At 37.9% G+C, this 27,835-nt stretch overlaps 1 protein-coding gene across 1 annotated transcript in view; it reads right to left on the minus strand.

The window, feature by feature from the left end:
• The window catches only part of LOC111142583 (methyl-CpG binding domain protein 2), a 64,665-nt gene that overhangs the window by 10,754 nt on the left and 26,076 nt on the right, over positions 1-27,835 (minus strand). Inside the window, exons 3-4 of the mRNA XM_022495872.1 lie at positions 22,965-23,102; positions 59-149 (exon numbers count right to left, since the gene is read on the minus strand). Coding sequence (XP_022351580.1) covers positions 59-149; positions 22,965-23,102 — 229 coding nt within the window. The remainder of the gene's footprint in view (positions 1-58; positions 150-22,964; positions 23,103-27,835) is intronic.

Consider the following 27,835-nt stretch of genomic DNA (forward strand, 5'->3'; position numbering starts at 1 on the left):
GCAGCTACCACAGAGCCTGGCACAGAGCAGGTACTGCCCAACTGGATTTGGATAATACCTTGAAGACCTTTAGGTAGTTCCATGGTTTTTATAATTTGTTCTGTTACATCTGATGCACTAAGTCCTTGTAGCCTCTTCTCCCAGAAAAGCTGTAAGGCAAAACATCACTTGTTAATACACATTCTTGGGACAAGAAAGTAGCGCATCGATGCTGCTGAATGATGAAATTGAAATCATTTCAATAGTTTCCTAATTTCCCCATCTTTTTCCTTATAGATACTAAATGACATTCCAAATATGAATTATTTCAACACATCACAATTCTTTCAATGACATTAATCAAAAGATGTTTTATTTTATGCAATCTACTCAATTGTTACAGTACTACAGATTTTTATATGCCATCTACTACTACATATAGTACTTCATAAGGTCTCTTCCAAAGAATATAACTTGAAGCTTTAGAGATTCATTTGGTATGAAAATTTAATGTTATAATTTATGAGGGAAAAGAAAACACATTATGTAATACCCCTTCATCCAATATCATTAGGGAAAAAGCTCCTCCACCTGTGTGATTTTTCTACAATACTGAAGGTTAGCCCTTTGGCATACTTTTAAGGGGTAAAGAGCCAGTTTTAATGGAAATGTCTCTAAAATGTTTTGCATACTCCCTTGCTCTTTAAAAAGGGTGTCCCTTTCATGGGCAACTTTCCCCCTGTTGTGTGGAGCCCAGGTCACCTTAGTCGCTCAGTGGCCCTACATCCTCATTCTGGGCTTGAGTCAGCACACTGAAGGCTCCTCACACTCCACAGGGCCACTGCGGAATGCAATTGTTCAAACACTAAATGGTCCAAGACAGTTCTGCTGTTTGCTTTTATAACCTTCCTATACTTCATTTTCTCTCTTAGTTAGTTATTCTCAGTAATGTCATCCATCTGTTCCACAGGTATTTACTGAGCTCCAACTAGGAGCTGCACTGTGGACACAGCACTAGATGAAATACACTGTGTCTTTGTCCTGAAGCCTTATCTCTTTCCTAGGCTCTCTCTTATTTACTACAGCCCAAAAACAGATATAGGAATTCCTTAGGACTCCATGTACCTGTCTTTAACCCTGGACACATGGGGCCTGTCACAAGTAGGTACAGAAAAAAATATTGAATGCCCACATATGGAGTAACAGGACTCAGAGTGAGAATCTTGAGGGACACACAAACCTAAACTGAAACCGCAGCTCTAGATGCCTAAACCTTCCATTGCCTCTTTTGTAAATGTGACAGCAATGAGGACAGCATAAGATTAACGTGGAGTCTAACAAGGCCATATCCGTAAAGAACCTGCCAGAGAGTAGGCGCAAGGTTTATCGTATTTACTTTTAGCAAATTTTGACCACTCTGAGGGCTTATATTTTGACTCTGAGATATATGAAAAATGCCAGGTAATTGCCCTCCAGATAAATGCAAGATACAATAAAATCTCCTTATGGCAGAAGAGTAGTATGTTGGATCTCTAATAACCCCCCTGTGAGCACCAAGAGTGACCTGCAATGGAACGCTTCACTCTCTTCTCTATGGTAACGACTCCTTACATCTCCCTATAAATTATGTCATCAGCAGAAAACATGGTCAACATATATGAGGACATGAATGCATTAATCATCATGGGTGAACAATAGTTAGGTGAAGGTAATAGTTGATAAATGTGATAAATGTCCCAAGAAACCCCACCTGTTATTTACTTTTTGTGGGAAATAATATCATCTATGTACTGATTATCACAACTATGGAAAAAAACAAAGAAAACAAACGCCAGTTAATTCCTAATGAAAAAGGAAAAAGTATCTGGAAGAATCAGTGAGTATGAGATTAGTAAGTGCTTTTATAATGAAATTATAACTTAATTTGCAAAATAAATCAACACTACCCAAAGTATGGAAGTTATGTACAGATATGATCACTAATATTTTACATAAAATTCCAATTTTAGATATCAAAAGTTCAATTTTTTACATTCTACAATTTTTCACTCTCAATTTCTAAATTCCTATTAATTGAAAGGTAATGATACAACACTTAGAAAGGATTATTTTGCAGAATAAACCTTGAACTGAGAAACACGTGTATGGCTCTAGATTTCAAGTCCTGGCATCATCACATGCCATCTGACAGCCCCCAACTGAGCCTGGAGTTGAATCAGATATGCACCAAAAACCTCTCTATAAATGAAATGCTTATGCCATGAAAATGGAGATACATGGATTTACGAGTGCGTATGTGTGTATGTTGAACGTGTATTTCTACCCCCACTCACGCTCCCCAGAGGAGGCGGGAGATATGGGAAAGGCCAGAGAAGGAAGAAAAGGCTAGTTTGATCAAAGATGACGCATGGAGGGTACAGGTCACCAGTGCCCTGCTCTCCGTCCCTTCCACCACTCATTCAACACTAATCAGCTCACCTAATTTTTGTGAGAACTGAAATAGTCTTCAAGAGATAGATGTCTCTTTACAAATCCATATCTTCCTAACTCACCTTCCCTACATTCATTTCCTCAGGCCATTACCTGTTTTGTTTTGGGGCTGGAGGCTTCTTTGTAATTTAAAATATTTTTTTTAATTGACATAGGCATTATGCCCAGTGAAAGAAGCTAGTCTTTTATACACTGTATGATTCCATTTATATAATATTCCAAGGAAGAAAAAACTATAGGGATAGTTGCCAGGGATTAGGGGTGGAGGGAGGGTCTGAATACAAAGACGAGCACAAGGGAATTCTTTGGGGGTGCTGTAATTGTTCTCTGGTTTTTAATATATATGAACTTTCTCCAGCTGCTAGAATTACCATTTTCTTTATTTTCCAAGCCAGTTCCTTAAGGAATGACCAATATGCAGAGTCCATCCTCTAGGCCCATTTCAACGTTATTACCCCATCCCTTTCCTCATTTCACCAAATTTACTTTAGGAGGTAGTCAGCTCCTCTTACCAAATTCAATGACCTTTTCTCTTTACCTCTGATCATTTTATAACCCTGCATGCTGTGGAGAGGTACAGGGAGAGGAGAAGTCTTCTTCTTCCTAAATTTAAAATTTCCTGACCTGCTCATTTGTGAATTCCTTGTTTATACTAGGTGACAAATCGTGGCCATCTGGAGTTCTTATTACATTACTTCTCCAGCCACTAAAAGTCCAAAGACAGACAGACTGACAGAAAGAAAGAAAGATGAATCTTCCTAAATTTGTAAGAAGCCTCCCTCTACCATAGCTATCCAGTCTCTTTCAAAACACCTCCAGAAGCACTGTGGCTTTCATAAATCCTGACCTACCCACTGAAAATCCGATTTCACCTGCCAAATCCATTGATATTCTCAGTGTAACCCTGTTGCCTGATGTGAGGCCAAATAATCAATTTAACACTTTAAAGGAATGGTGATTTAATATTTAGAGAAAATCCCAAAATTTGCTATCAACCTCAGTTATTATCTTTCTAATCCCCACTAATTAGACTCTCCAGATGCCTCTATACCCTGGTGTGGTGTTTGTTTGTTTGTTTGTTTGTTTGTTTTTGTCACCCTCCAGCATGTAAGAAAACTGAAGAGCTCCAATTTCGGAGCTTCACATTATATTGCCAAAAATCTGGGCAATGCCCTATCCAGCTGACTAGCTGATGGAGAAGCAGAAGCTGGGATTAAAGGTAATCCCAAACCACAACAGTGTCTAAAATATCAGTGACAGGGGCTGCAGGGCTTTAAAGGAACCACCCTTCTGGATGCTGGAGCTCATCTCCACACCTTTGCTCCTCACAAGGACGGAGGAAGTACCTCTACCCCACCAGTGGAAGTACAGATGGGTGTACTTCGTCTATCTCAGAGTCCTCGGGGACAAACAGGGTAGTGTGTTATGAAAGCTACTTCTTTAGTGAGAGGATCAATCTGCTTTCTGAAAATAAGACCAACCCAGATACAACTATAGTAGCATTTTCTTTTCTTAATTGCTGTGGATTTAACTGGGACTTTGGGGGATTTGTTCAACTTGGCTTCCAGAGGATATCCAAAGAAGACGATAAGGAAGAAACAGGGATTGCAAAGGAACTGCTCAAATCACACACAAACGTACATCCCTATTCTGATGCACTGGGAACTTGGGCTAGTTATGTTGATTAGTACTGCCCTCCAAACCCTGAGCCTGATATGTACTATGAAGGAATCTGCTTTTCTGCGGAAGTCAGGACAAGATGGTTTACTGGAAAAAATTAATCAGAGGATCAATCCAAATTCAACAAATATTCTTTTAGTACCCACTATGTGTGAAGTATTTTGCTAGGCTCTGGAGAGAGTTACTAGGATAACTGGCCATCGCTGCCCTCTCAGTGCTGTTTGGTGGGAAACTAGCAAAACGCTACAAAGTAGACCATGACAACCACAACAATGCAGATACAAACTTAACTTCAATTTGGGAGAATCTTGGAAGGCTTTCAGGAAGAGGCAGCTCTTGAAAGAAATGTGTAAGAGTCCTACAAAGCAGCAAAGTAAGCCAAGGAAATAGCTTAAGCAGGCAAGGATGGGAGACGAGAGTACCAGTCAGTATTTCTATGTGTTCTCACACAGAGGGATAACCACAGCGGCTTATTTTAAATGTATATCCCAAGGTCTCAGCCCTAGGGATTCTGTCCAGTAGGTCTGGGTTATGGGGCCAGATTTATTATATACAGACATAGGTATATGTCTTAGGTGAGTCTGATGCAGGCCCAGGGATCTCAGTTTGAGAACAACTGGTTTGGTTTGTGTTGAAAGAATGGTAGTGCACACATAGGGCTGGTTTATACTGATCACCAAGATCTCTGAGTTTTATTCCTGATTATACCAGAAAAGTAAAAAAGTATATTATTCTACTCTGTCCTTGCAGAGAACTGGAGGAATATATTTGCCTTTCTCTTCCTCACTGCAAGAAGACATGTGTCAAGGTATATTTAAGAGCATATCAAATTGTTTAGGCATAAATAGAGAAAGGGCTGACCCAAATTTCTGCTGATGCTCGGTCACATTCTCTTGGTGGAAAAGAGGAGGAGGAAGAGGACAACCTACCACTTACCCACCACCAAGCCCCATCCAGAGGCCCGGTCCTGTGCTCAGTGCTTTATGTACAGAAATCCAATTAATCTTTCCTACAGCATTTTGAAGAAGACATTATTAGTCCCATGTACAGTCACTTACCAAGGGTTGCATAACTAGTCAGTGGTGCAGCTGCAATTCAAACTCAGGTCAGTGTGATTAAATGGTCTTGATCTTAACAATAACAGCTCTGCAAGAGCATTTACATATTTGGCTCTATGTTAGATCAGAAGGTAACAGGCCTCACACACTTCCACTCATGAAATCACAGGCTGACAAAAGTTTTTAAAAATGCCAAGAAAATTGTTGAGTTACTTTTTTTTTTTTAAAGATTTTATTTATTTGATAGAGATCACAAGTAGAGAGAGAGAGAGAGAGGAGGAAGCAGGCTCCCCGCCTAGCAGAGATCTCGATGTGGGACTTGATCCCAGGACCCTGAGATCATGACCTGAGCTGAAGGCAGAGGCTTAACCCACTGAGCCACCCAGGCAGCCCTATTGAGTTACTTTTAATCCATTTGCCTACTAAGTAAGACTGTGTAAGTCGTCAATTGTAGGCAATTTGTGCTGATACCTGCCTCCTCCTTGGGCAGAATTAAGAGACCCAGGCTTGTAATGTTTAGGCTAAAGCTAGCATGGAGTTTTAAGATACCAAACCATAATTTGGGGAAGCTTACATGATAAAACCCAAAGAACCGATGTTATATATATTCTCTGCAAATTAGCTTTCTTAGAATTAATTGCAAGTACCGACCCCATTGAACATCAAATTTTTATTTGGTGGATGGAAATTAAAGTCTGAGACCCCCTAATCCAAGAAAATGCTTTCAGATGAGTCCCACTAACAGCAGAGTGGTAGCAGGCATTTCATGAAACAGGAAGGGGGAGTGATTTAGTGAGCATACAAAATTGAAGACTTTGGAATTTTTTCTATAAGAATACTATTTTAGGTTAATTATATTAGTAATCTATTTCTCATGAAATATTAAAAAGCATGTAGATCAAATATACCAGTATTATTTTCATCAACCCTTATATTTAATTTGAAAAGCACTGCTGTGCCTGTGTATTGTTCAAAAAAAATTCACTGATGGGGGCGCCTGGGTGGCTCAGTGGGTTAAAGCCTCTGCCTTCGGCTCAGGTCATGATCCCAGGGTCCTGGGATCAAGCCCCGCATCAGGCTCTCTGCTCAGCGGAGAGCCTGCTTCCCTTCCTCTCTCTCTGCCTGCCTCTCTGCCTACTTGTGATCTCTGTCAAATAAATAAATAAAATCTTTAAAAAAAAAAAATTCACTGATGAAGAGAAACTGACCTTCTGTTTATGCTCATAGCATCAACTTGACAGTAAATTGTCAAGGGCAGGAAGGGTAGGAAGGTTAACTTCTGAGTAGCAGAGTGACTGGTAGTGGGCTTGAGTTCAAATTCTTGCTTTGTCACTTACTAGTTTTATAAAGTTAAACAACTTAACGTATCCACTTACTAGTTTTATAAAGTTAAACAACTTAACCTATCTCAATGTCATTTTCCAACCCTAGGGAAAGGGAAAATAAAAACAATCTTAAAGAGTTTCAGAAACTAAATGAGGAGGTTTTACAAACACTTGAACATGCCCAGTACAGAGTAATTATCATTTTACTACATTTTTCAGCATACTGATCACATAATAGCATTCAATAAGTAAATGGACATCTTATTAAAATTAATAAATATAAACAAATCAACAAATTATCCACTCTGAAAGATAACTATTCATACATGAAGACTGAGCACATGCATTTGAATCTGCCCTTCCCTCCCAGATTTTCAGCTGGGGTTTTCTTCCTATAAATATGTTAAAACTCCTCCTTTTCCTCCTCTCATCCAAGCCAGACTGCCTCTCACCTAGACCAAAGTTGGTCGGGAGAACTCTGATGAGCAGGACCAGCCGCATAATTTGCAGGACTCAGTGAAATGAAAATGAAATCATGAAGTCCCTTGTTCAAAAAGTATTAAGAATTTCACAATAGCAATAGGCCTGGGCTGTCCTAAGCATGGGGCCTGTGCACCCGCACACCCATGACATCCAAGGTGGGAAACACAGTGCTGGGGGAAAGGAGAAACTAGCAGGGAAAGGAGACCCCTGTGCCATGCAGCAGGATATAGGAAAATGCTGTGATATAATCTCATTCTGTGAATTTCATAAAAGAAGGAAGATGACGGAAAATAGTTCTGGCTGGGCCTATGCACAAAGGAATCTTCCTATAATTCCCAGTTAAAATAATGCAAGGATTTTTCTTTTAATTTTATTTATTTATTTGCTAGAGAAAACACAAGTAGGCAGAGAAGCAGGCAGAGAGAGAGGAGGAAGCAGGCTCCCCGCTGAGCATAGCCCAATGCGGGGCTCGATTCCAGGACCCTGAGATCATGACCTGAGCCGAAGGCAGAGGCTTTAATCCACTGAGCCACCCAGGCGCCCCAATAATACAAGGATTTTTCATCCCTCCTGCCACTGCTCATTTGGAAGACTGTGAAAGGATCACTGCCAAGGCCCCCACAGTTGAGTAGTATGAGTGAAGAAGGAGGGAACCCAGGGAATGAGGAAACCATAATGGGGAAGATCAGTGGGAAGCCCAGAGAAGGATCAGAATTTTGTTCTATTTAAAGTCCAGTGGATAACATGGGTAGCTTTTAATTAAGATTTCCTGAAACTGTAATTTTCTTGTTATTTTTACTCCATCTATTTCCATGTTGTGATGACAGTAAAGCCCTTAGAAAAACCTCAAAAGGGCTCTGAGCTTATTTCAAGAACGGAAGGTAGGAGAGAATCAGGGAATGCAAACTACATTTCCATTATGCAGTGAAGCAGGAAGAGAAAGAAAAACAAAACAAAACAAAACAAACAAACAAAAAAACTTGAACCAGGAACAACGGTGCAAAGAAGTTTCCGTCTTGGCATCATTAACATTCTGGGATGGACAATTCTTTGTTGTGGCTGCTTAGTGGCATCCCTGCCATCAGCCATCAGTGCCATATCTGCCATCAGCACTCCCCCCATTGTGAGAACCGGAAATGGCTCTAGACATTGCCAAACTTCCCTGGGTATATGGGGGAAGACGGTACAAAATCAGGTCTGGTTGAGAACCCCTGGTTCAGAGAAAGACAAAGAGGACAGGTGGGAGGTTTACAGTGCTAGGGGCCCAAATCTCATTGCTGAAACAGAAAGAAGAGCCCTCCACTGGTAGATGCCATGACTGCCGCCAGCTCCTTTCCCTACTTTCAAGAGTCTCGATCAGAGATCATCACTCCTGAGCCTTGTAAGAACCATCCCAAGGAGCTTGGAGCTGGGCACGTCTTCTGTCACTGCCAGGCAAGGGTGTAAGACAAAGCTGAAGTGGGAGAAATATTTCTTACCTTAAGAGTTGAAATTTAAGGCACTCCCAGATAGAAACATGGTTATAAACAATAATCATTTTTAATAATTCAGACACACCTAAGATTAAATGGTCTTTTATAGGCCGGTCTGGGATTCTAGAACCATTTATAAAACCATTTCTACTGGAAGCTGTAGAGTTTCAAATAACTGAAACATGACATTTTATATCCCAACCTATAAGTTAGAAAGAATCTGTATGTACAGATTTTAGAAAGAGTTCCTTGTTATTCCCAAAGGGTCAGAGACCACATGCATGTTCAAATCCGCCACCGACTACCAAGAAAGGCGCACCTCCATTCAGAATGATTTTAGGTATTCAAGTCTAGGTAGAGCAACAAAACAGAACCAAACATCTTGAACGTGTTAATTTCCATAAGATCTTAATGTCCTATCTACAGGTAGGACCTGAGCAATTCTAAATTAAAAGGCCAGAGAAAAAGCATCTCACCAAACTGAGCCACAGGAAACCTTAAAACTGATGTTAGCCCTCATATACTGTTTGAAAATACATCCTCCCTTACCTTTTGAAATTATAATCTCCACCAAAAGAGTAAACTGATTATATACAGAAACATACTGAAATTTCGATAATGAAACCAAGTTCATCTAAAATTCCTATATATCTGAACTATTTCTCACTGTTTATTTTGAATATGTACCACAAGCTGAACGTTAGCTCCTATGCCAAGAAGCTGTAACCACAGACTCTGTGCTGACCAGAAAGCCAGGAGCTCAAGCGCAAGGGCCCTGAGCCTCTTCAAATATCCCTTCTACAATAGACCCCTCCAAGTCATTTACCCTTTCTTTACTTATCTTTGGTCTCAGAGGAGTAAGTATCCTGCTGCTTTTCTCAGATTGTCTCTACACTTGGCTCTTGGTCATATCTTCGGCCTCCTCCCGTTCTTGCCCCAACAATTTGCCCAACTTCTCTTCCTACATTTTCCATCTTCCTTCTTCCTCTCCGTGGGCTTCTTTCCCTGAAGAGACTGATATACTCCAACACTGATAACCTAAAAAATGTCCCTATGCACACACACAACTTCTCCCTCAAACCAGCTCTATCTTCCTCTTTCTACTAGAAAAGAAACTTTCCCTCTATTTCCTGGACCTTCCATTCATTCTCTTCCTCCTAAACTCTACTCTACTCCTATTAGTATATTAATACTGATCGCTTCTCAGCCTTTTGGCCAAGATCAAGTGTAGTATATTAACACTGACCTGCCCAAGGTCACAGTAACCTCGTAATTACCAAATCCAGTTCCTGACTCAAGCCCTACCTCACTGTTGAAATCATCTGCTGTCAGAAGACTTAGGAAAGTCTCTTTTATGACGGTTCTCTATATGCTTCTGTATTTTCTATTACTGTTAAGAAACAAATTAAAACTAATGGTAGGAGTCAAGGAAATAAGACTATGAGAATTTTTTTCTAACAAAAACAAATATTTACAATGCATGAATGGGATATACCTTTTAAAGAATCTGTTAATAATTTGTAAAATAGAAGAACTTAAAGTCACCTTTAAAATCTCACAATTTTAAGAATTTTACTCAGCACAGTCTTCATCTCTGTGAAAACCATCATGTTAGACATGGCGTTGGCACTCACATGTTTTAGAGATGGACCTACGGCTATGTAGAAGGAGTACAGGGTAACAGGAAGACACTGGTTTGGGAGCTGAATGGTTTGATCCTGGACTAAACTACTAAACAGAGGTACTGCCTTACTTACCCGAGTCACTTAATCTCTTTGATTGTGTTTTCACTAGTAAAATAGAAATCCTAATCACTGTCTTATCCGTCTCAAGTCATCAAAACACTGATTTAAAAAAATGAGGAAATTCTTTGAAAATATACAATTTTTATTGAATTTCTCATTTTCTAATGTTAGAATTTCATAAATTCAATGAATATTTGATTCACTTTTCTAAGGCTTTTCCTAAGCTAATCAAAGAACAAAGGGCCTTGTCACGTATTTGTAGACTAAAGCAAAACCCAGAAAATGTGCACTTTATATTCACTGACTCATGAAAAGCTAAATATGCAAGACCCTGGGTTAGGGCTATACAGAAGAATGATGTTTCCGCCCAGAAGGAATTCACTGTCCAGTTCATAAAGTGCTCTATTTCAAATCAACCCCGTATGACATCTGAGTTGTCTAGTTCTGGTCAGCAGAAACAACTTAACTTAAATACCATGGTCTGTAAACATCAAAGTCAAACCCTAGCTGCCTCCTCATTTTGTGAGAGTGGCCCAGGATGAAAGGGCAAGATCATGACAAGAAAATTACTATGTAAATCAAGGAAAAGCTTGACTCATGTGGCTGTGCAAACTATAGTGAGATCTGTCGTTAAGGCAAAAGATAACATTTTGGGCAAAAGAGGCTGGAAGAATGACGCAAACAGCAAGACTCAGAGTTGAGGGGATGGATGGGCAGTACCATCCGCTTGTCTGAAGATTGTCATGAGCGTTACCAAACGAGCCTACACAGAGCGGGCATGTAATACTTGTCGAAATGTTAGGAACAATCTTAAACCACTAAATTTGAAAATTATGAAATCTACAAATACTAGAAAAACATCTTCTTAAATTTGATACAAGAAGAACTAGAGGGAGGCCTGGGTGGCTAGGTCAGTTAAGTGTCTGCCTTAGCTCAGGTCATGATCCCAGGGTCCCAGGATCAAATTCCACACTGGGCTTTCTGCTCAGCATGGAATCTCCTTCTCCCTCTCCCTCTGCCTGCTTCTTTGCTGCTTGTGCTCTCTCTCTCTCTCCCCGTCACATACCTACGTACATACATATATACATACATACATAAATTTTTTAAAAGAAGAAAAAATAGAAAATATGAATATTCATCTACATACCTATCAAATAAACTGAACCTAATTTCAAGCTTTCTCATTTAAAAAAAGTTGTGGGGGGGCAGAGGAAGGAGATGCCTCACAATGAACGCTCCAAACACAGAGAAAAGTATCAATTTTATACAAACTCTTCAGGGAACATAAAAGAAGGATCACCTCCTAGCTTATTATACAAAGCCAGCAAAACCTCCATACTAAAGATTGAGAAGAAAGTTACTAGAAAAGAAAAATGCAAATCAATCTCTTAGTGAATATAAATGCAAAAAATCCTAAACCACATAACAGCAAATCTAAACAACAGTAATAATGATAATACATCATGACCACGTTTGGCTTAATCCAGGAATTCAAGGCTTATGTAACATTCAAAAAAAAATCAAGCAGTGCAATCCACCACATAAACTAATCACTGTAATTCAATATATTAACAGAATAAAGAATAAAAACCATTTCACCATTTAACTAGGCAGAGAAAAAGAATTTGATAAAATTCAATACCCATTCACGAAAAATATTCTTAGCAGATGAGGAATAGAAATGAATTTCATTTCCTTAATCTTAAAAAAGGTATTTACCAAAAAAACCTACATCAAGTATCATATTTAATGGAGAAACACTAAAATCACTCCCTGGTAACATGAATGAGAGAGAGATGTCTGCTATCTCTCCTATTCAAGACTGTATTAGAAGTTCTAGCTAGTGAAATAAGACTAGAAAAAAAAAGGTTTAAGGGTCAGCAGGGAAGAAATAAAATTCTCAATTGCAAATGACAGGTTTGTTTGTTCATGTATAAAGTTGAAGAGGCTCACTGACTACTTTAATAAGTGAATTTAGAAAGATAAATGAGTACAATGTATAAAATCAAATTTTTCTATATATTAGCAACAGACAACTAGAAAACAAAAATAATTTAATGTAATCACTTAGAGTAGCATCAAAATACATCAAATATCTAGAAATCAATTAAAGATATACAAGATCATTAGACTAAAAACTAAAATTTTAATATAATGTTATGTTTTAACGGAGGTATATATAAGATTTGTGCATTGTAAGACTCAACATTGTAAAAATGATAATTCTCCCCCAAATTGTCCTGTAGATTACAATCCTAGCAGCTCTGGAGAAGAGTGGACAAGGTGAGTCTAAAATTTATATGGAACTGCAAAAAAGTCAAAACTAATCAAGATAATCTTGAACAAAGAATAACAAAGCTGGAAATATATACTACCAGATATCAAGACTTTTTATACAACTACAGTAATGAAGACAGTGAGTTATTAGGAAAGAAGAGACAAACAGACTCATGAAATAGGCCTGAGTGTAGAAACTGATTCACATGTACAGATATACCAAAAATAGAACTGGAAGCCCAAAAACTGACCTTCATAAAACCTCCACCCTTTCCCATTTCATTTATGGCAGATGTGACAATGCAGAGCAATGAAAAAGAATGCTCTCTTTGGTAATGATGCTGGGTCAAACCTGATTATGTCCAAGAGGAATAAAGTTATTTCTAATGGGCAGGTTCTCAAAAACTTTACTTCCCGCTATATTTTACAAGAAAGGTACTGGAGGATTAGCTACAATTAAGGGTGTATACTGAGACAGAAGAAGACAGAAATCTAGGCAAGTCCAGGGCAGAAGTGTACCACAGGAAATCCCTAGAGCCACAGCTACCCAGCAGGACTAGTGGACGAATCCAGCCTAAGGGGAATCAAGGTGATTCCAGGAAAAACACAAGATGGAACACCATGGATTTCAGCATAAGAAAAATATTACTGATAGGCCTGTGGCAGAAATAATAAGGCATTAGGGAAGATTAACTATAAAGAAAACTAGCATACAATTCTTAAGATTAACAACAACAACAAATTATGAAAGCCATTCTGATGATGATGATTGGGCATTATTTGACCTACCCATGAATATTTTCAATCATAATAATGTAGACCCTATTAAACCAAAAACATGATAAAACTATGTTGGTTGGGAACATGACAGCAGCGAACTATGTACTCATTTACCATTGTGAGAAATCAAGAAATAATGTCAAAAATTAACAACAACAAAAAAAATAGCAGACTAAGTATATTATTCAGAAACACAGAGGCAATTATAAAGGAAAACAGCGAGAATTAAGAATAAATTCTTCTGGAAATGAGACTAAAAGACATAAAAAGTAGGAAACTACTCTTTTGAAACATAAATTTTTTAGTATTTTTTTCATCTATATTCCTATGTTACCTAGATAAATATTAAAACTTTGAAAAATGTCATGGATCTCCCTACATGATAGCTGAAATATTTTTTAGATGGACTACAAAAATACATGATGATTAAAGGTTACTATGAATGAATAACCCATGGATTCATTAATTTTTTAAAAATTTACATCTAACTGGGGCGCCTGGGTGGCTCAGTGGGTTAAAGCCTCTGCCTTCGGCTCAGGTCATGATCCCAGGGTCCTGGGATCGAGCCCTGCATCAGGCTCTCTGCTCAGCAGGGAGCCTGCTTCCCTTCCTCACTCTCTGTCTGCCTCTCTGCCTACCTGTGATTTCTGTCTGTCAAATAAATAAATAAAATCTTAAGAAAAAAAAAATTTTTTTTACATCTAACTTCTCACCGTAACTACTACCTCCATAAAAACTGACAAGTCTTCAAACCAGTTTTCTCTCCTGGGCTCTAATCCATCATCTTTTACTACCCAGAGATCCCATGATTGCTTTAAGGGTACAAATTTTCTAATACTCATATTCAAATTTTATTATTTTTTAAAAACTGAGCTACCCCTCAATATTTCCATATTCCTATCAATGGTATCTTTCTGCCCATTACCTAAATTCTGAGACTCCTCATGGGCATGGCTGATAAGTCAACAAATTTTGTCAATTACTTTATGACTAGCATGAAATAATTTCCTGTAGTTTAATTTCCTGTAGTTTCTTCAGTGTTCTCCTAGCCTTAAGTCATTTCTCATACTACATACAATAACCAGATTAAGACTTCTATCTAGAATGTTCTCCCAATACTTCTCCACTGTTGAAGAACACATATTCTCTCCTTTGCTCTTTTTTTCATTGCACTTTATCATACCATGATAAATATATACGTATTTGTCTGTCTCTTTCCCTATCACAGTTGGAGATAAGATCTGTGAGATCAGGAGCTATTCTGTTCACTGCAGTATCCCCACTACTTAGCTAAGTGCTGGCACAGGTTGAAGACTCAGTTAAAGTATTTTTAATTTAAAAATTTCATTAATTCATAACTCAACAAACGCATATTAAACACTAACATAATGGAGATACCGTGGATAAAGCAATGAATAACTAATAGAGTTAGAGCAGAAGAGAAGGGAGAGATGCTAAGGCAGAACTCTAACTCCAGACTTGATAAGAGGTTCTCTGAACAGGTAAAGGGATATCTAAGTTCAGACTTGAGTGAGGAGTAGAAAATGGGTAATTAAATGTAGGAAAGAAAGCAGCATGAGATATGACCAGAGAATGCAAGGGCAGGATGTGGGCATGGGGTGGGGGGGGATGAATAGCACATTCAAAACTCTGCAAAAAGTTTGTGATTCACGTGTAGAACAAGAAAAGAAAGAGAGGCCAAGGAGATAAGCAAAAGCCAAATTATGAAGTACTTTGTGAGTCATGTCAGGTGTTTTGACTTTATACATCATATTTAGTGGCTTTTTCCTTAAAATTTAACAGGAATCATTGAAACGTCTTCAGAAGAATAGTGCTATCAGATCTTCACATCAGATGGAGCTTCTGAATGCAGTATGAAGAATGAACTGAAGAGAATAAGACAAGAAGCAGAGAGAGGAGATGAAATGCCATTTACCTGGCATAGAGATGGAGCAAGTGAGTATTTACAAAGTCAATGGGACTTGCTGGCTAATTAGATGTTTGCAGTAAACAATGGGAAAAGTTTAGGATGATGCTCAGGGTTCTGGTTTAGGCAGCCAGGTAGACAGTGGTACTTTCACTGAGATATAGCACACAGAAGAAAGGGCCGGTTTGATAAAACGATTGAGATTACAAGATGAATTAGAAGTGCTGGTGATACTTCCAAGCAAACAATGTTAATAGTGGATTGATACAAACAACTGAAGCTCAGAGTAAAGACATAAATTTGGAAATCATTAACATATAGATGATAACTGAAGCCATGAGAATGAATGAAGACATCCATGCAGGCCTTATATAGAGAGAATGCACAGTATTCCCTGGGAAGCCCCATGATTTTAAAAGATGGATAGAAAAAAAGGAACCGAAGAAGGGGAGTGAGAAAAAACAAGGAAGGAGGAAAACCAAGAGTACAGAGTCACAGAATAAAAAAGTATTTCAGGAGCCAGGGGTAGTCATAGTGCTTAATGCTAAAGCAGGTCAAGTAGTGCAATTTAAGGACTGAAATTTATTTAGGATAAAAAAAAAATTTTTTTTTTTAATTTAAAAAAAGGACTGAAATTTGTCCATCCAATTTAATAGGAATCATCAGCAATCTAGATGAGAGCCATTCAAATGGCTGAGCAGGAACAAAAGTGGGAGTTCATAGATATAAATACTAAGAGATAAGGTAGGTATTAAATACACACAATTCCAAGAAACTTGACTATCAAAGGAAAAGAAAGAAAACAAATCTTAAAAGGGACACAGAGTAAAATGAATAATTTTTTTAAGATAGGGAAGATTTGTGTATATTTAAAAGCTTTGGGGAAGAAGCTATTTAGAGAGAGAAGTTGATGGTGAATTGTAGTGGACATAATCCATCGAGTGAGATCTCTGACAAGGTAGGAGGGAAGGCATTTGGGGAGCACAGGTGTTGGAATTAGCCTTAGGCCACAAGGAGATGCATTTACATTCAGTTCAGAGGGGTAATAAAAAAGCTATTCCCTTATTCAAAATCCTCTAAACACTTCTCATTTGCAAAGTTAAACACAAATGCTTTAGTTTGTCCAACTACATGGGTATTCAAATAAATGCAAATTTACAATGAAATACCGTTTTTTTATATATTGAGTTACCAATAAGAAGAAGTACCGATGATGCTCAATGGCAATGAAGGTAAGCTAGAACTGTGTGCACATAACTTATCCACAGACTTTTAAATGGGTGCAACCCTGGGGCACCTGGGTGGCTCAGTCATAAAGCATTTGCCTTTGGTTCAGGTCAGGATCCCTGCAGACGGAGCCCAATATTGGGCTCCCTGCTCAGCGGGGAGCCTGCTTCTCCCTCTCCAGTTCCCCTGCATTTGTGTTCCCTCTCTGGCTCTCTCTCTGTCATAAATAAATAAAATCTTTGAATAAATAAACAAATAAATAAATTGGTGTAACCCTTTGGCAATTTATTTGCCAGTATCTATCAAAAATCATTATATATTCACACTAATTGTTTTCTGGGAATCTAGTCTGATGAAACAACGTAAAATATAGGAAGGAACGTACATATATAGACTCCCTGGAGAACTACCTATGATAGTGAAAAATTGGAAATAACACTATCGAAATGGTCAAGTAAATCATGCTAGCATAATACACAGTTGCTGGAGCAATATAAATTAATCATAAAATCATAGCACATTAATTATATAAAACATGGATAACGTGTATAATGGTATGTATACATATTAAAGTATGTCTATATATGTATATATTCTGTGACTATCAAAAGATGATCAAAGATACTATCAAAAGATGCATTAAAATATTGAAAAAATAGGGGCAGCTGTGTGGCTCAGTTAGTTGGGTGTCTGCCTTCAGCTTGGGTCATGGGATTGAGCCCCGCATCAGGCTCCCTGCTCAGTGGGGAATCTGCTTCTTCCTCTCCCTCTCCCCACTCATGCTCACTCTCTTTCTCTCTAATGAATAATATCTTTTTTAAAAAGTATTGGGGGCACCTGGGTGACTCAGTGGGTTAAGCCTCTGCCTTCAGCTCAGGTCATGGTCTCAGGGTCCTGGGATAGAACCCTGCATCCGGCTCTCTGCTCAGCGGGGAGCCTGCTTCCCCGCTTTCTCTGCCTGACTCTCTGCCTACTTGTGCTCTCTCTCTCTCTCTTTGTTAAATAAATAAAACCTTCTTTAAAATAAATTAAAAAATAAAAAAAATTGAAAGAGTATAAAAAATGCTAAAATACTATTGTAATCATATTATAAAAAAAGAATTATGAGAAATTTTGTCTATCCCAAATTTTTTCTCTTATAAATAAAGCAAATGATAACATGTTTAAAATTGTAAGGACTGACATTTAAGGAAGCCCATTACAACATTCTCAACTCCCACTACTTCCCATGGAAACCCTGATACCCAAACAACTTATCTTCTCATTCCTTGCCCATTCCCATTTTAAGAGCTTTGCTAACACTACTCTCCCTAATTGGAATGTCTTCACCCTCCCATCTGCTTTTCTAAATCCACTCAATCTGCAAAGTCCAGCATATGTCCTGTATCTTTTCCAAAGACTTCACCAACCCTCCTAGCCACAGTAAAATCGTCCTTCTGGAACACCTATAGCACGTGTCTATACTATTTATTTGAACCTTTGTACAGGGGATCTTTCCTACATCACCCAGAATAATGCTTTTAAGTAGTACCAGAAAACATGTCATCTAGTTCCTCTGCCCAGGCAGCCAATGTTTCTATCTAGAGAAAAGGAATATAATATCCTCTATGGAATTCCGTGCTTTAGCTTGTCTATTTCTCAATCACAAAATCACTAATATAGGACAATACTAGAAGTAACCTTCTGAGGTTAGGAAGAAGTAAATGCTATTAGAATGTCTAGAATGAAGACTAATTTTATGGGTTATAATAACTAAATACTGAAATATTTTACAAGCTTTTCATACACAATGTCTTTAGAGTACACATATTTTTAAAATTTAATCTCATCTTAAAAGTTTCTTCTAACATATTTTAAAATATTCACTCCTGGTTACTATCAAAAAGACAAGAGGGCACCTGGGTGGCTCAGTGGGTTAAAGCCTCTGCCTTTGGCTCAGCTCATGATCCCAGAGTCCTGGGATCGAGGCCCACATGGGGCTCTCTGCTCAGCGGGGAGCCTTCTACCCCATCTCTCTCTGCCTGCCTCTGCCTACTTGTGATTTCTCTCTCTGTCAAATAAATAAATTAAAAATTCTTAAAAAACAAAAACAAAAACAAGGGCTATTCAGTGCTAGCAAGGATGTGGAGAAAAGGGAACCTTCGTGCACTGCTGGTAGGAACGTAAATTGGTACAGCTGTTATGGAAAACAATGTGGGGTTCCTCAAGAAATTAAAAATAGAACTCTCATTTGATCCAGCAATCCCATTTCTGAGTACATATCCAAAGGAATTGAAGTCACTTCCTTTAAGAAGTATCTACAACCCCATGTCACAGTAATATTATTCACAATAGCCAAGACATGGAAACAACGTAAGTGTCCATCAACAGATGAATGCTTAAAGAAATATTATCACCCATCAAAAGGAAGGAAATCCTGCCATTTATAACAACGTGGATGAACCCTGAGGGCATTATGCTAAGTGAAATAAGTCCGAGAGAGAATGACAAATACTATATGATCTTACTTACATGTGGAATCTAAAAAAGCTGAACTCATAGAAACAAAGAGAAGACTCGTGGTGGCCAGGGGTGGGGGTGGATGGAGAGGAAATGGTCAAAGGGCATAAACTTCCAGTTATAAGATGAGTAAATTCTGGGTTCCTAATGTACAGCTTGGTGAACATAGATAACAATACTGTATTGTATACTTGAAAGTTATTAAGAGAGATCTGAGCTATTCTCACCAAGACCACCACCACCACAACAAAAGAATGGCAATTGTGTGAAGTGATGGCTGCGTTACCTAACCTTATTGTGGTTATCATTTTGCAGTGTATATGTGTATCAAGCCACAATCACACTGTAGACCTCCAATTTACACAAGGTTATATGTCAGTTATATCTCAATAAAACTGGGGGGAAAAATCATTAAAAAAAAAAGTCTGACTTCTTGAAGAGAGTAAAGTTTCTTATCTTTTAAGAGAAGAATTAGCAAAGACAAGGAAAAAATCCAGGATCAAATATAACATTTAAATCCACTTCTTTGCTGATTTTTAAATATTTATATTTTGGTTAAAAAAAGTGAATATTCTGTAAGATATGTAATTAATATTCAAAGACTATCAAAAACATCCATAGCCTCTGAGCACCCTATAATAATTAAAAAGCAGCAGCAATGGTTCAACAATGAAGCTTCTTTGAGTTGAGGATAAAAGAAAAAGCAAGAGACCAGAAAGTATCAAAGGTGACAGCATCAAAGAGATAAGAAACAGAAACGTGATTTCTTCATATATTGAAGGAAGAAAGCCGGGAAACATACCCTTAACAGCAAAATCATAATTTAATTAGGTTAAAAAGATTTCTGGACATGCTTTACATATTTGACCAGAAAAGGACATTTCAGTGATCTTACTGTTTGTGATAATAGTCTTATAGTTGGTAGAGTACCCTTCACCCCACTCCAGATATCTTTTTAAACTAATGAAAGGAAAAGCACTTATCAAATATGCTGATAGTATACATATAAATATATTCACCCTATCATAACCAGGTTTTACAGATTCCATCTCTACCATGTAGTTTTAATTATAGGCAGAAATCCCTGCTGAATTCTGTTTAATGCATTTTTGTTCACATGCCCTAATTTGTAATTTTAAAGCTAAGGCAGTTTCAAGGAATCAATACACTAGAAATTTATAATTCATATATTTTACTGAGTTCAAATCAGACTGTCATATGGTGATGCAGGCATAGGATGTTATATAAGACAGAATTATTAATTTATATGATTGCTTCACATCTAAATTAATCACTTCAACCTATTCAAAGTGGAACCTAGTTAAGATCCAAAAATCTAATCCTAGTTCTAGGTCTCAAAATTCAACCCTCTAAAAAGAATTACAATACCAATGGCTTGAATACCTTATTAAAAGACTGTGACATAGTTAAGTAATAAAAACATTTATATCCACAGGAACCTCAAAAATAGAAACCTCTTTGTCTAGTTTTTTTACTGGATGATCAAAATAACTTCTCCAAATGGACTATCTGGCAATTTATACTGCCAATCTGGTTCAGCGAGGCTGTGGAAAAGCACAGTTGGAAGAATTATTTTTGCCTATTTTTTTTTTTTTTGTCAACTACCTCAACAATGAGAGCTGATTAGAATGTATCTGACATATACATGTCAAAATATAATTTAAATCAACATCTTTCCTTTACTTAAAAACCAGGATCTATACTGTCAGAATGACATTGTGATTTTCAAAACATTAATATAAAAGTTGTCTCTGCTATTTTCCTAGAGTTGCCCAATGCCCAGTCCTTTATTCTGAAATCCTATTAGTGCGACAAAAGTCAAATATTACCTCAACTCTAATGCTGAAGATAAAGACAGGGGAAAGTCAACTAATGTCTTGGTATAATCAAAAACAGCAAAAACTGTCAGGTGACATGAGGATAAAGGGAAAAACAGTTCAAACTTTTGGAGAAGTAACCTCCTAAATAATTTTAACACTTCCTGTCTGTGCAAGCTAAAAGGAAGATAAAACCCTCAAAAGATCTGAGTTAAAATGACATAAGATGTGGGGGGGGGGGGTTAACTTTTTTGACATATTCTTTTCATTTGAAAACAATGTAATATACTTTAATAAAAGAAGGAAAATGTAAAACTACCCAATGTATCAGTGAATAAGGAGCAACTGATCTGACTACTCCAGCTTCAAAAATCTCCATTACCAGTGTCTCTACAGCCAGGTAAACACCCGGTGAATATAATTACTACAGTTGTTCAAATCTGTGACTGAACTTAGGTACAGAGAACAATTAAATTACTGTTTAAGTCACTATAATTTGCTACTCAATTCGTCTGTAAAATATTTGGGTTTATAGACTGAGAATTATTTGACAAGGAAAAGATGAGACTAAAATCCATCTACTACCTATTCTCAGTAAGACAACTCAAATTTCCAATATGGAACTATTATTACTAGTTATTCCACTTTCTTTATCTTTTGGGCTTTTTGAAGCAAACTGTCTTACCCAATTACATACTTTGAAAAATTTCAATTGATAAAAATCTTTACAAGGAAATGATTTAAAAATCACCAAAAAGCCAAAGGACAAGATGTTCAAGACTTTAGACAGTCTCTAAGAAAGAATACAATCAGGGAATGGCTTTATCAAGGTGGGCAAAGTTCAGAATGGCAGAATTCCTTCCCTGTTGTCATGAATATACTAAAACTACCAGTGGTTTGGTGACTATCACTGGGTGCAATAGTAAAACAGAAGGGAAAAGCCTGGTACAGAATGCCAAATGGCCCAAAGAAAACCTAAGTGGTGACAAGAGCCTAAAGGCACATGCAGGTACGCATCTTTTATATTGGATGTGATACACTTACATGGCCCCTGTTGAATCTCTTGGGGACCAACAGTAAAGCAAGTTTAGAACTTCAAATCTTGAGACATCTATAGCAAGATGCTGATCCAATGTGGCTCCAAATATCTTCTGTTTTCCTGGCTCACCTGAAGAGGAAAAAACACTACAGAGGATGTGGGAACTGAATTTCTTTATGTAGTTTCTTCTAGAGCAACTGTCTGAAAGTTTTGGCCCAATCCTTTATGAAGTCTGGAGGTGAGACACTTGAGGGACTAGTGAAAAACAAAATTCAAAGGAAAAGGTGGAGTGAGGCATCTAAACGGGGAATATGAGAGCAAAAGATAATCGTTGTCGGTAAATCAGCATTTCTAATCTATAAGTGGGAGGAGGCAGAGAAAGGAGAGAAAAAATATGCACAGATGTTTCTCCCTCCACTCCCTCACCCCAATTGCTACTAAAAATTCCCGAAGTACCTAAGCTTTTTGACCATAAATAGGGAGTGAATAAGCAAGGTTACTTGGAAAGCTAAGTATTTTGTCAAGTCTTCCTCCCCTGTCTATGTGACATTATTAAGCAGCAGGGAGGCCTCTCAGATAATACTTTTTTTCTAAGAACAGATTCTGGTGCAATACAGCTTGAAGCAATAAAGAGAGAGAAATATAAACTCAATTTCTGCAAAAATGGAAGTCACAGGACAATATACCATATTGACAAAGCTTATTTTAATTCTGTTTTTCAAAAGGGGAGGGGCAGCTTTCATATAATAAGAAATCAGAACAAAAAGTAGTCTCTATAAATAGAAAATATTTTTAAGCTAAGCAACACAAACTGCATGGTTCATCCCCTTGGGAAATATTATCCCCTGGAAAGATAATCTTTAGGAAAAAACTAAGATTAGCGGAAGCAAATCTGATGTACATTACCACACAAAGCATAAAAATGTAGTCCATAATATTAATTTAGATTCATTTTTAATTAACTTTTTTCCTAAAACATTTTACCTAAATATGATATTATTCTCCAGCATTCATGCAATAGCCTAGGACATAAAACAGTTTTCTTTCCAAATATTTTCCATTTTAACCAGTTTACTTGAACTATGTCTGGTAAAAATACCAGAATTTTCTGACAAATAAGACTGGAGAGTCAATTAGATCCTTACCTGCCGTGGCTGCTCATTCATTCGTTGTGGGTCTGATTTCACTTTATTACTAGGATGATTTGTGACTTTGGTTACTGGTTGTTTGAAAATTGATGCAGTTTGTCTAATTGGCAATGTTGTATTCAAGTCTGGTTTACCCTGTGGATATAAGCATGTTTTCATCAGTAAATATTACATATAATATAATTTGATGAAATAATTTGTTATCCATTACTTTCAAGCTTTTACTTAAATTCCAGTTAGTTAATATATGGTGTAATATTAGTTTCAGATGTACAAATAATGATTCAACACTTCCATACATCACCCAGTGCTCATCACAAGTGCCCTCCTTGATCCCCATAACCTATTTCCCTCATCCCCCCACCGACTTCCTCTCTAGTAACCAACAGTTTTCTATAATTAAGAGTCTGTCTCTTGGTTTGTCTCCTTTTTTTTTAAGTTTTTGTTACTTACTTAAGTAATCTCTACACCCAGTATGGGGCTCAAACTCATGACTCTGAGATTAAGAGTCACATGCTCCTCTGACTGAGCCAGCCAAGCACCCCTGTTTTGTTTCTTAAATTCCACACGAGTGAAATCATATGGATGGAGCTGGAGATTATGCTAAACAAAGTCAGTCAATCAGAGAAAGACAAATACCATTATCCATTACTTTAAATCAGATTATTCCAAACTTCTCAATCTCAGCATTATAAATACTCAAGCTCACATCTTTAGCACTTCATTATCCAAGACATACATGAAGTTTTCTCATTTAAAAGCTGTGTACTTTAAAATATAAGAAAATTATGAAATTCATAATTAATTTGATTAGCATGATACTGGGATTTTTAAATGAACAAATGCATTTATGGGTAACACAAAAAGGAGGGTTTTCAGGGGCGCCTGGGTGGCTCAGTGGGTTAAAGCCTCTGCCTTCAGCTCGGGTCATGATCTCAGGGTCCTGGAATCAAGCCCCACATCGGGCTCTCTGCTCGGCGGTGAGCTTGCTTCCTCCTCTCTCCCTCTCTGCCTGCCTCTCTGCCTAGTTGTGATCTCTGTCTGTCAAATAAATAAATAAAATCTTTAAAAAAAAAAAAAAGGAGGGTTTTCAGAACAGTAATTAGTACAGCAATCATCTCAACACTTGAGAATGGAGGAAAATAATGGCATACTTGGCCACTGAAATGTGAACTGGTCAGCTATCAGGAGGCCAGACTTACATAAACCCACATAAGTTAAATTTCACTCCCATATAAAAAGAGAATTAGAGGGGCACCTGGATGGCTCAGTGGGTTAAGCCTCTGCCTTCGGCTCAGGTCATGATCTCAGAGTCCTGGGATCGAGCCCCGCATCGGGCTCTCTGCTCAGCAGTGAGCCTGCTTCCTCCTCTCTCTGCCTGCCTCTCTGCCTACTTGTGATCTCTCTCTCTCTCTCTCTGTCAAATAAATAAATAAAATTAAAAAAAAAAAAAGAAGAACCTGGACACACACCAAAATTAGAGAAGGTAAAATTTAAAAAAAAAAAAAAAGAATTAGAAATGGAAGTTCTAATTCTAGCAAACAGAACTCAATTTGGCTACAAACTTAACTAATTTTAATCGACTAGTAAATAAAATCTAAGATGTGTTCTAGTGAAGTCAAAATGTGGCAGAGCTGTTATTAAGTTCATTTGCAATGAATGTTCTAACAACCACGGGAGGTAGACGGGCAGGGGGACAAGGAAGGAGAAAAAAAAAACAAAATGTGATTTAATCATTGTATATTCTGATTTTGGATATATGTGTGTGTGTGTGTGTGTGTGTGTGTGTGTGTGTGTGTATATATATACACACACACACACACACACACACACACACACACACATATATGGTCATCTGTATCTGAAAAAAATATACCTCTGGTATTTTTGACATAGAAATATACTTGATAAATCTATAGGATAGTCAATGAATTTTTGTCTTTTCAACCATCCTCAAATAAAAATTGTGCTATCAACTTCCAGGCTGCACAACAATGGTTCTCAAACTTCAGCACACATCAGAACCACCCAGAGGGTCTCTTAAAACAGAATCCTGGGCCTCATTCCTACTAGAGATTGATTCAGTAGAGATCGGAGGTGGGGCCTGGGAACTCACATTTCTACTAAGGTCTCAGGTGATGCTGCTGCTGCTGACCCAGGGACCACTGGGAGAAATGCTACTCTGAAACAAAGATTGCAAATTGGTGGCAGGAGAACCAAGTTTAACCTGTAGATGTATTTTGTTCAGTTTTTAGTGTTTAATAAAATGAACAAACATCTACAAATCTAGAGATATCACATAAAATCCAGATTCTAGCTTCTCTTAAAAACTCAAAAGATCTAGAAATACTGGACTTGATTAGGCCACAGCAGGCCATAACTAATTAATAATGGCTGCTCACAAGAGGTGTCAAGGGTTCTCTTCTAGCAAAATTTCTCAACAACTCATGTTTGCATTACCTGTCTGAACCCTAGGTGTTGAGTTTGTGACCTCTGCTTTAAGAATGTTACCAATGTCTTGGGGGTGCCTGGACAGCTCACTTGGTTAAGCAACTTCCTTCAGCTCAGGTCATGATCTGGAGTCCTGGGATCGAGTCCCACATCGGGTTCCCTGCTCAGCAGGGAGTTTGCTTCTCCTGCTGACCTCTCTTCTCTCATGCTCTCTCTCTCTCTCATTCTCTCTCAAATAAATAAAATCTTTAAAAAAAAAAAAAAAGAATATTGCTTGGGATTAACATCCTTTTGGGGAAGTTAATCTGAAGAACCTAAAGACCTATCTAAAATATTCAAAAAAAAAAAAAGTGTTACCAATGTCTAGAAAGGTAAGCATCAGAATATATTAAACTGACAATTAGCACAATTATGGTATTACTTGGACCCACTACTAAATATGTCTCCATTACCATCCTCTCCACACCCCCCTTCCGCCCCCCCCCTCTTCTCTGTATGTACTGGGCATGCTTGTCCTTCCTCTGCCTCAGTCTTTTTCCAATGTATGCGCTTACCTTTATGAGGCATATTCATCCTTTTTTTTTTTTTACTATTTTTTTTTAGTAATCTCTACACCCAACATGGGGCTTAAACCCACAACCCCAAGATGAAGAATCGCCTGCTCTTCCAACTGAGTTGGCCAGGGGCCCCAAGATATATTCATCTTAAATAAGACTAACAATGTCTCTTAGGCATTTAGCTTCCTATTTTTATAGATTTTCAAAAAATTATTTAGAAGTAAGCCAATTTGACTGACAGGCTGCAAAATAACCACTTAGAATGCCATCTTTAAAAGTGTGAAGCCCAGGAATGTGTTTTTTTTAAAGCTCTTCTGGATGGGGCACCTACCTGGCTCAGTCGGCTAAGCATTCAACTCTTGATTTTGGCTCAGGTCATGATCTCAGGGTCCTGAAATTGAGCCTCCTATTGGGCTCTGCGCTCAGCAGGGAGTCTGCTGCTCTGCTTCTCTCTCCCTTGGCCCCCCCTCCCCATTCACCTGTGCATGCACACACAGCCACACACTCTCTCTTTCTCTCTCAAATGAATAAACGAATATTTAAAAAAAAAAAGAAGAAAGAAAGAAAGAAAGAAAACTCTCCCAGTAATTCTGTGATGCACAGGTTTGGATACCCCTCGTTTATGACATGTAGAGCATTCTGAGGCCATAGGTGAAGCTACCCAAACTCTAAAATAGTTAATATTCAACCTTAAACTTATAGAGAACTTTTCCTGTCACTAGTTAAAATTAGTATGTATCACTAAATAATACCTTGTTTGGTTTTTAATGTTTCCACTCTTTATTAAAGAACAATATACTCTGCTGGTATTAGAACAAGACGGCATCAGCAGACACAGAAGTATATTGCAACTTTTTTTATGAGGAACCGGTGGAGCCTCTTAAGATTCTCATTGTTACAAAAATGACTAGAGACAGCAGGGTCTATTCTAAATGAATCCTGAATTCACAAAGACTGGAAGGAAGCATGAAACATAAAATTATTGGCGCTACAGTGGTAAGATCGTTATTTGTTTTTTCATTAACTTGTGTTTTTGATGCATTAAGTAAAAATTAGAAGAAAAATCTGGCCAGAAGTATTCAAAATACACAACTCCACTGTCTGATAAAGAGTGCATTCCTCAGTGGGATGGAGTAAGAAATTATTCAAGAAGCTACTGTGTTACTTTTATCTTGATCTTATTTTGATTTTTATTATGTTTTCTCCCTTTAATTGGCTTGAAAGCTCTGAAGACAGAATTTTTGTACTAATTAATTTCGTATTCCAAAACAGTGGCATGTGATCTGAAAAACTGGACTAACTGGTTTTCCCACACTGTCACAAAAACACTAAATTTTATTAGGACTCTCACCCGAGGAATGCCAAAGAGTCATGTTCATGTCCAGTTGTATGTCTGAATCTTTTTTTTTTTTTTTTCAAAGATTTTATTTATTTGACAGAGATCACAAGTAGGCACAGAGGCAGGCAGAGAGGGGGAAACAGGCTCCCCGCTGAGCAGAGAGCCCCATGCGGGGCTCCATCCCAGGACCCTGAGATCAGAGGACTTGAGCCGAAGGCAGAGGCCCAACCCACTGAGCTACCTAGGTACCCCCGTCTGAATCCTTCTAAATAACGACTAATCCGTCATAAACTTAGGAGTTATAAAGCAAACACTTTAATAGTTGTAATCTTTCTTTTCAGTATAAGAAAAAGTAAAGCAGAAGTTTCTTGTATCACAAATTAAAATAGCAAACACACATGGGGCGCCTGGGTGCCTCAGTGGGTTAAATCTCTGCCTTTGGCTCAGGTCATGGTCTCAGGGTCCTGGGACAGAGTCCCGCATTGGGCTCTCTGCTCATTGGGGAGCCGGCTTCCCTTCTC

This window comes from Enhydra lutris, unplaced genomic scaffold, assembly GCF_002288905.1.
Source record: "Enhydra lutris kenyoni isolate GAN:26980312 unplaced genomic scaffold, ASM228890v2 scaffoldscaffold8, whole genome shotgun sequence".
NCBI classification, from domain to species: domain Eukaryota; kingdom Metazoa; phylum Chordata; class Mammalia; order Carnivora; family Mustelidae; genus Enhydra; species Enhydra lutris.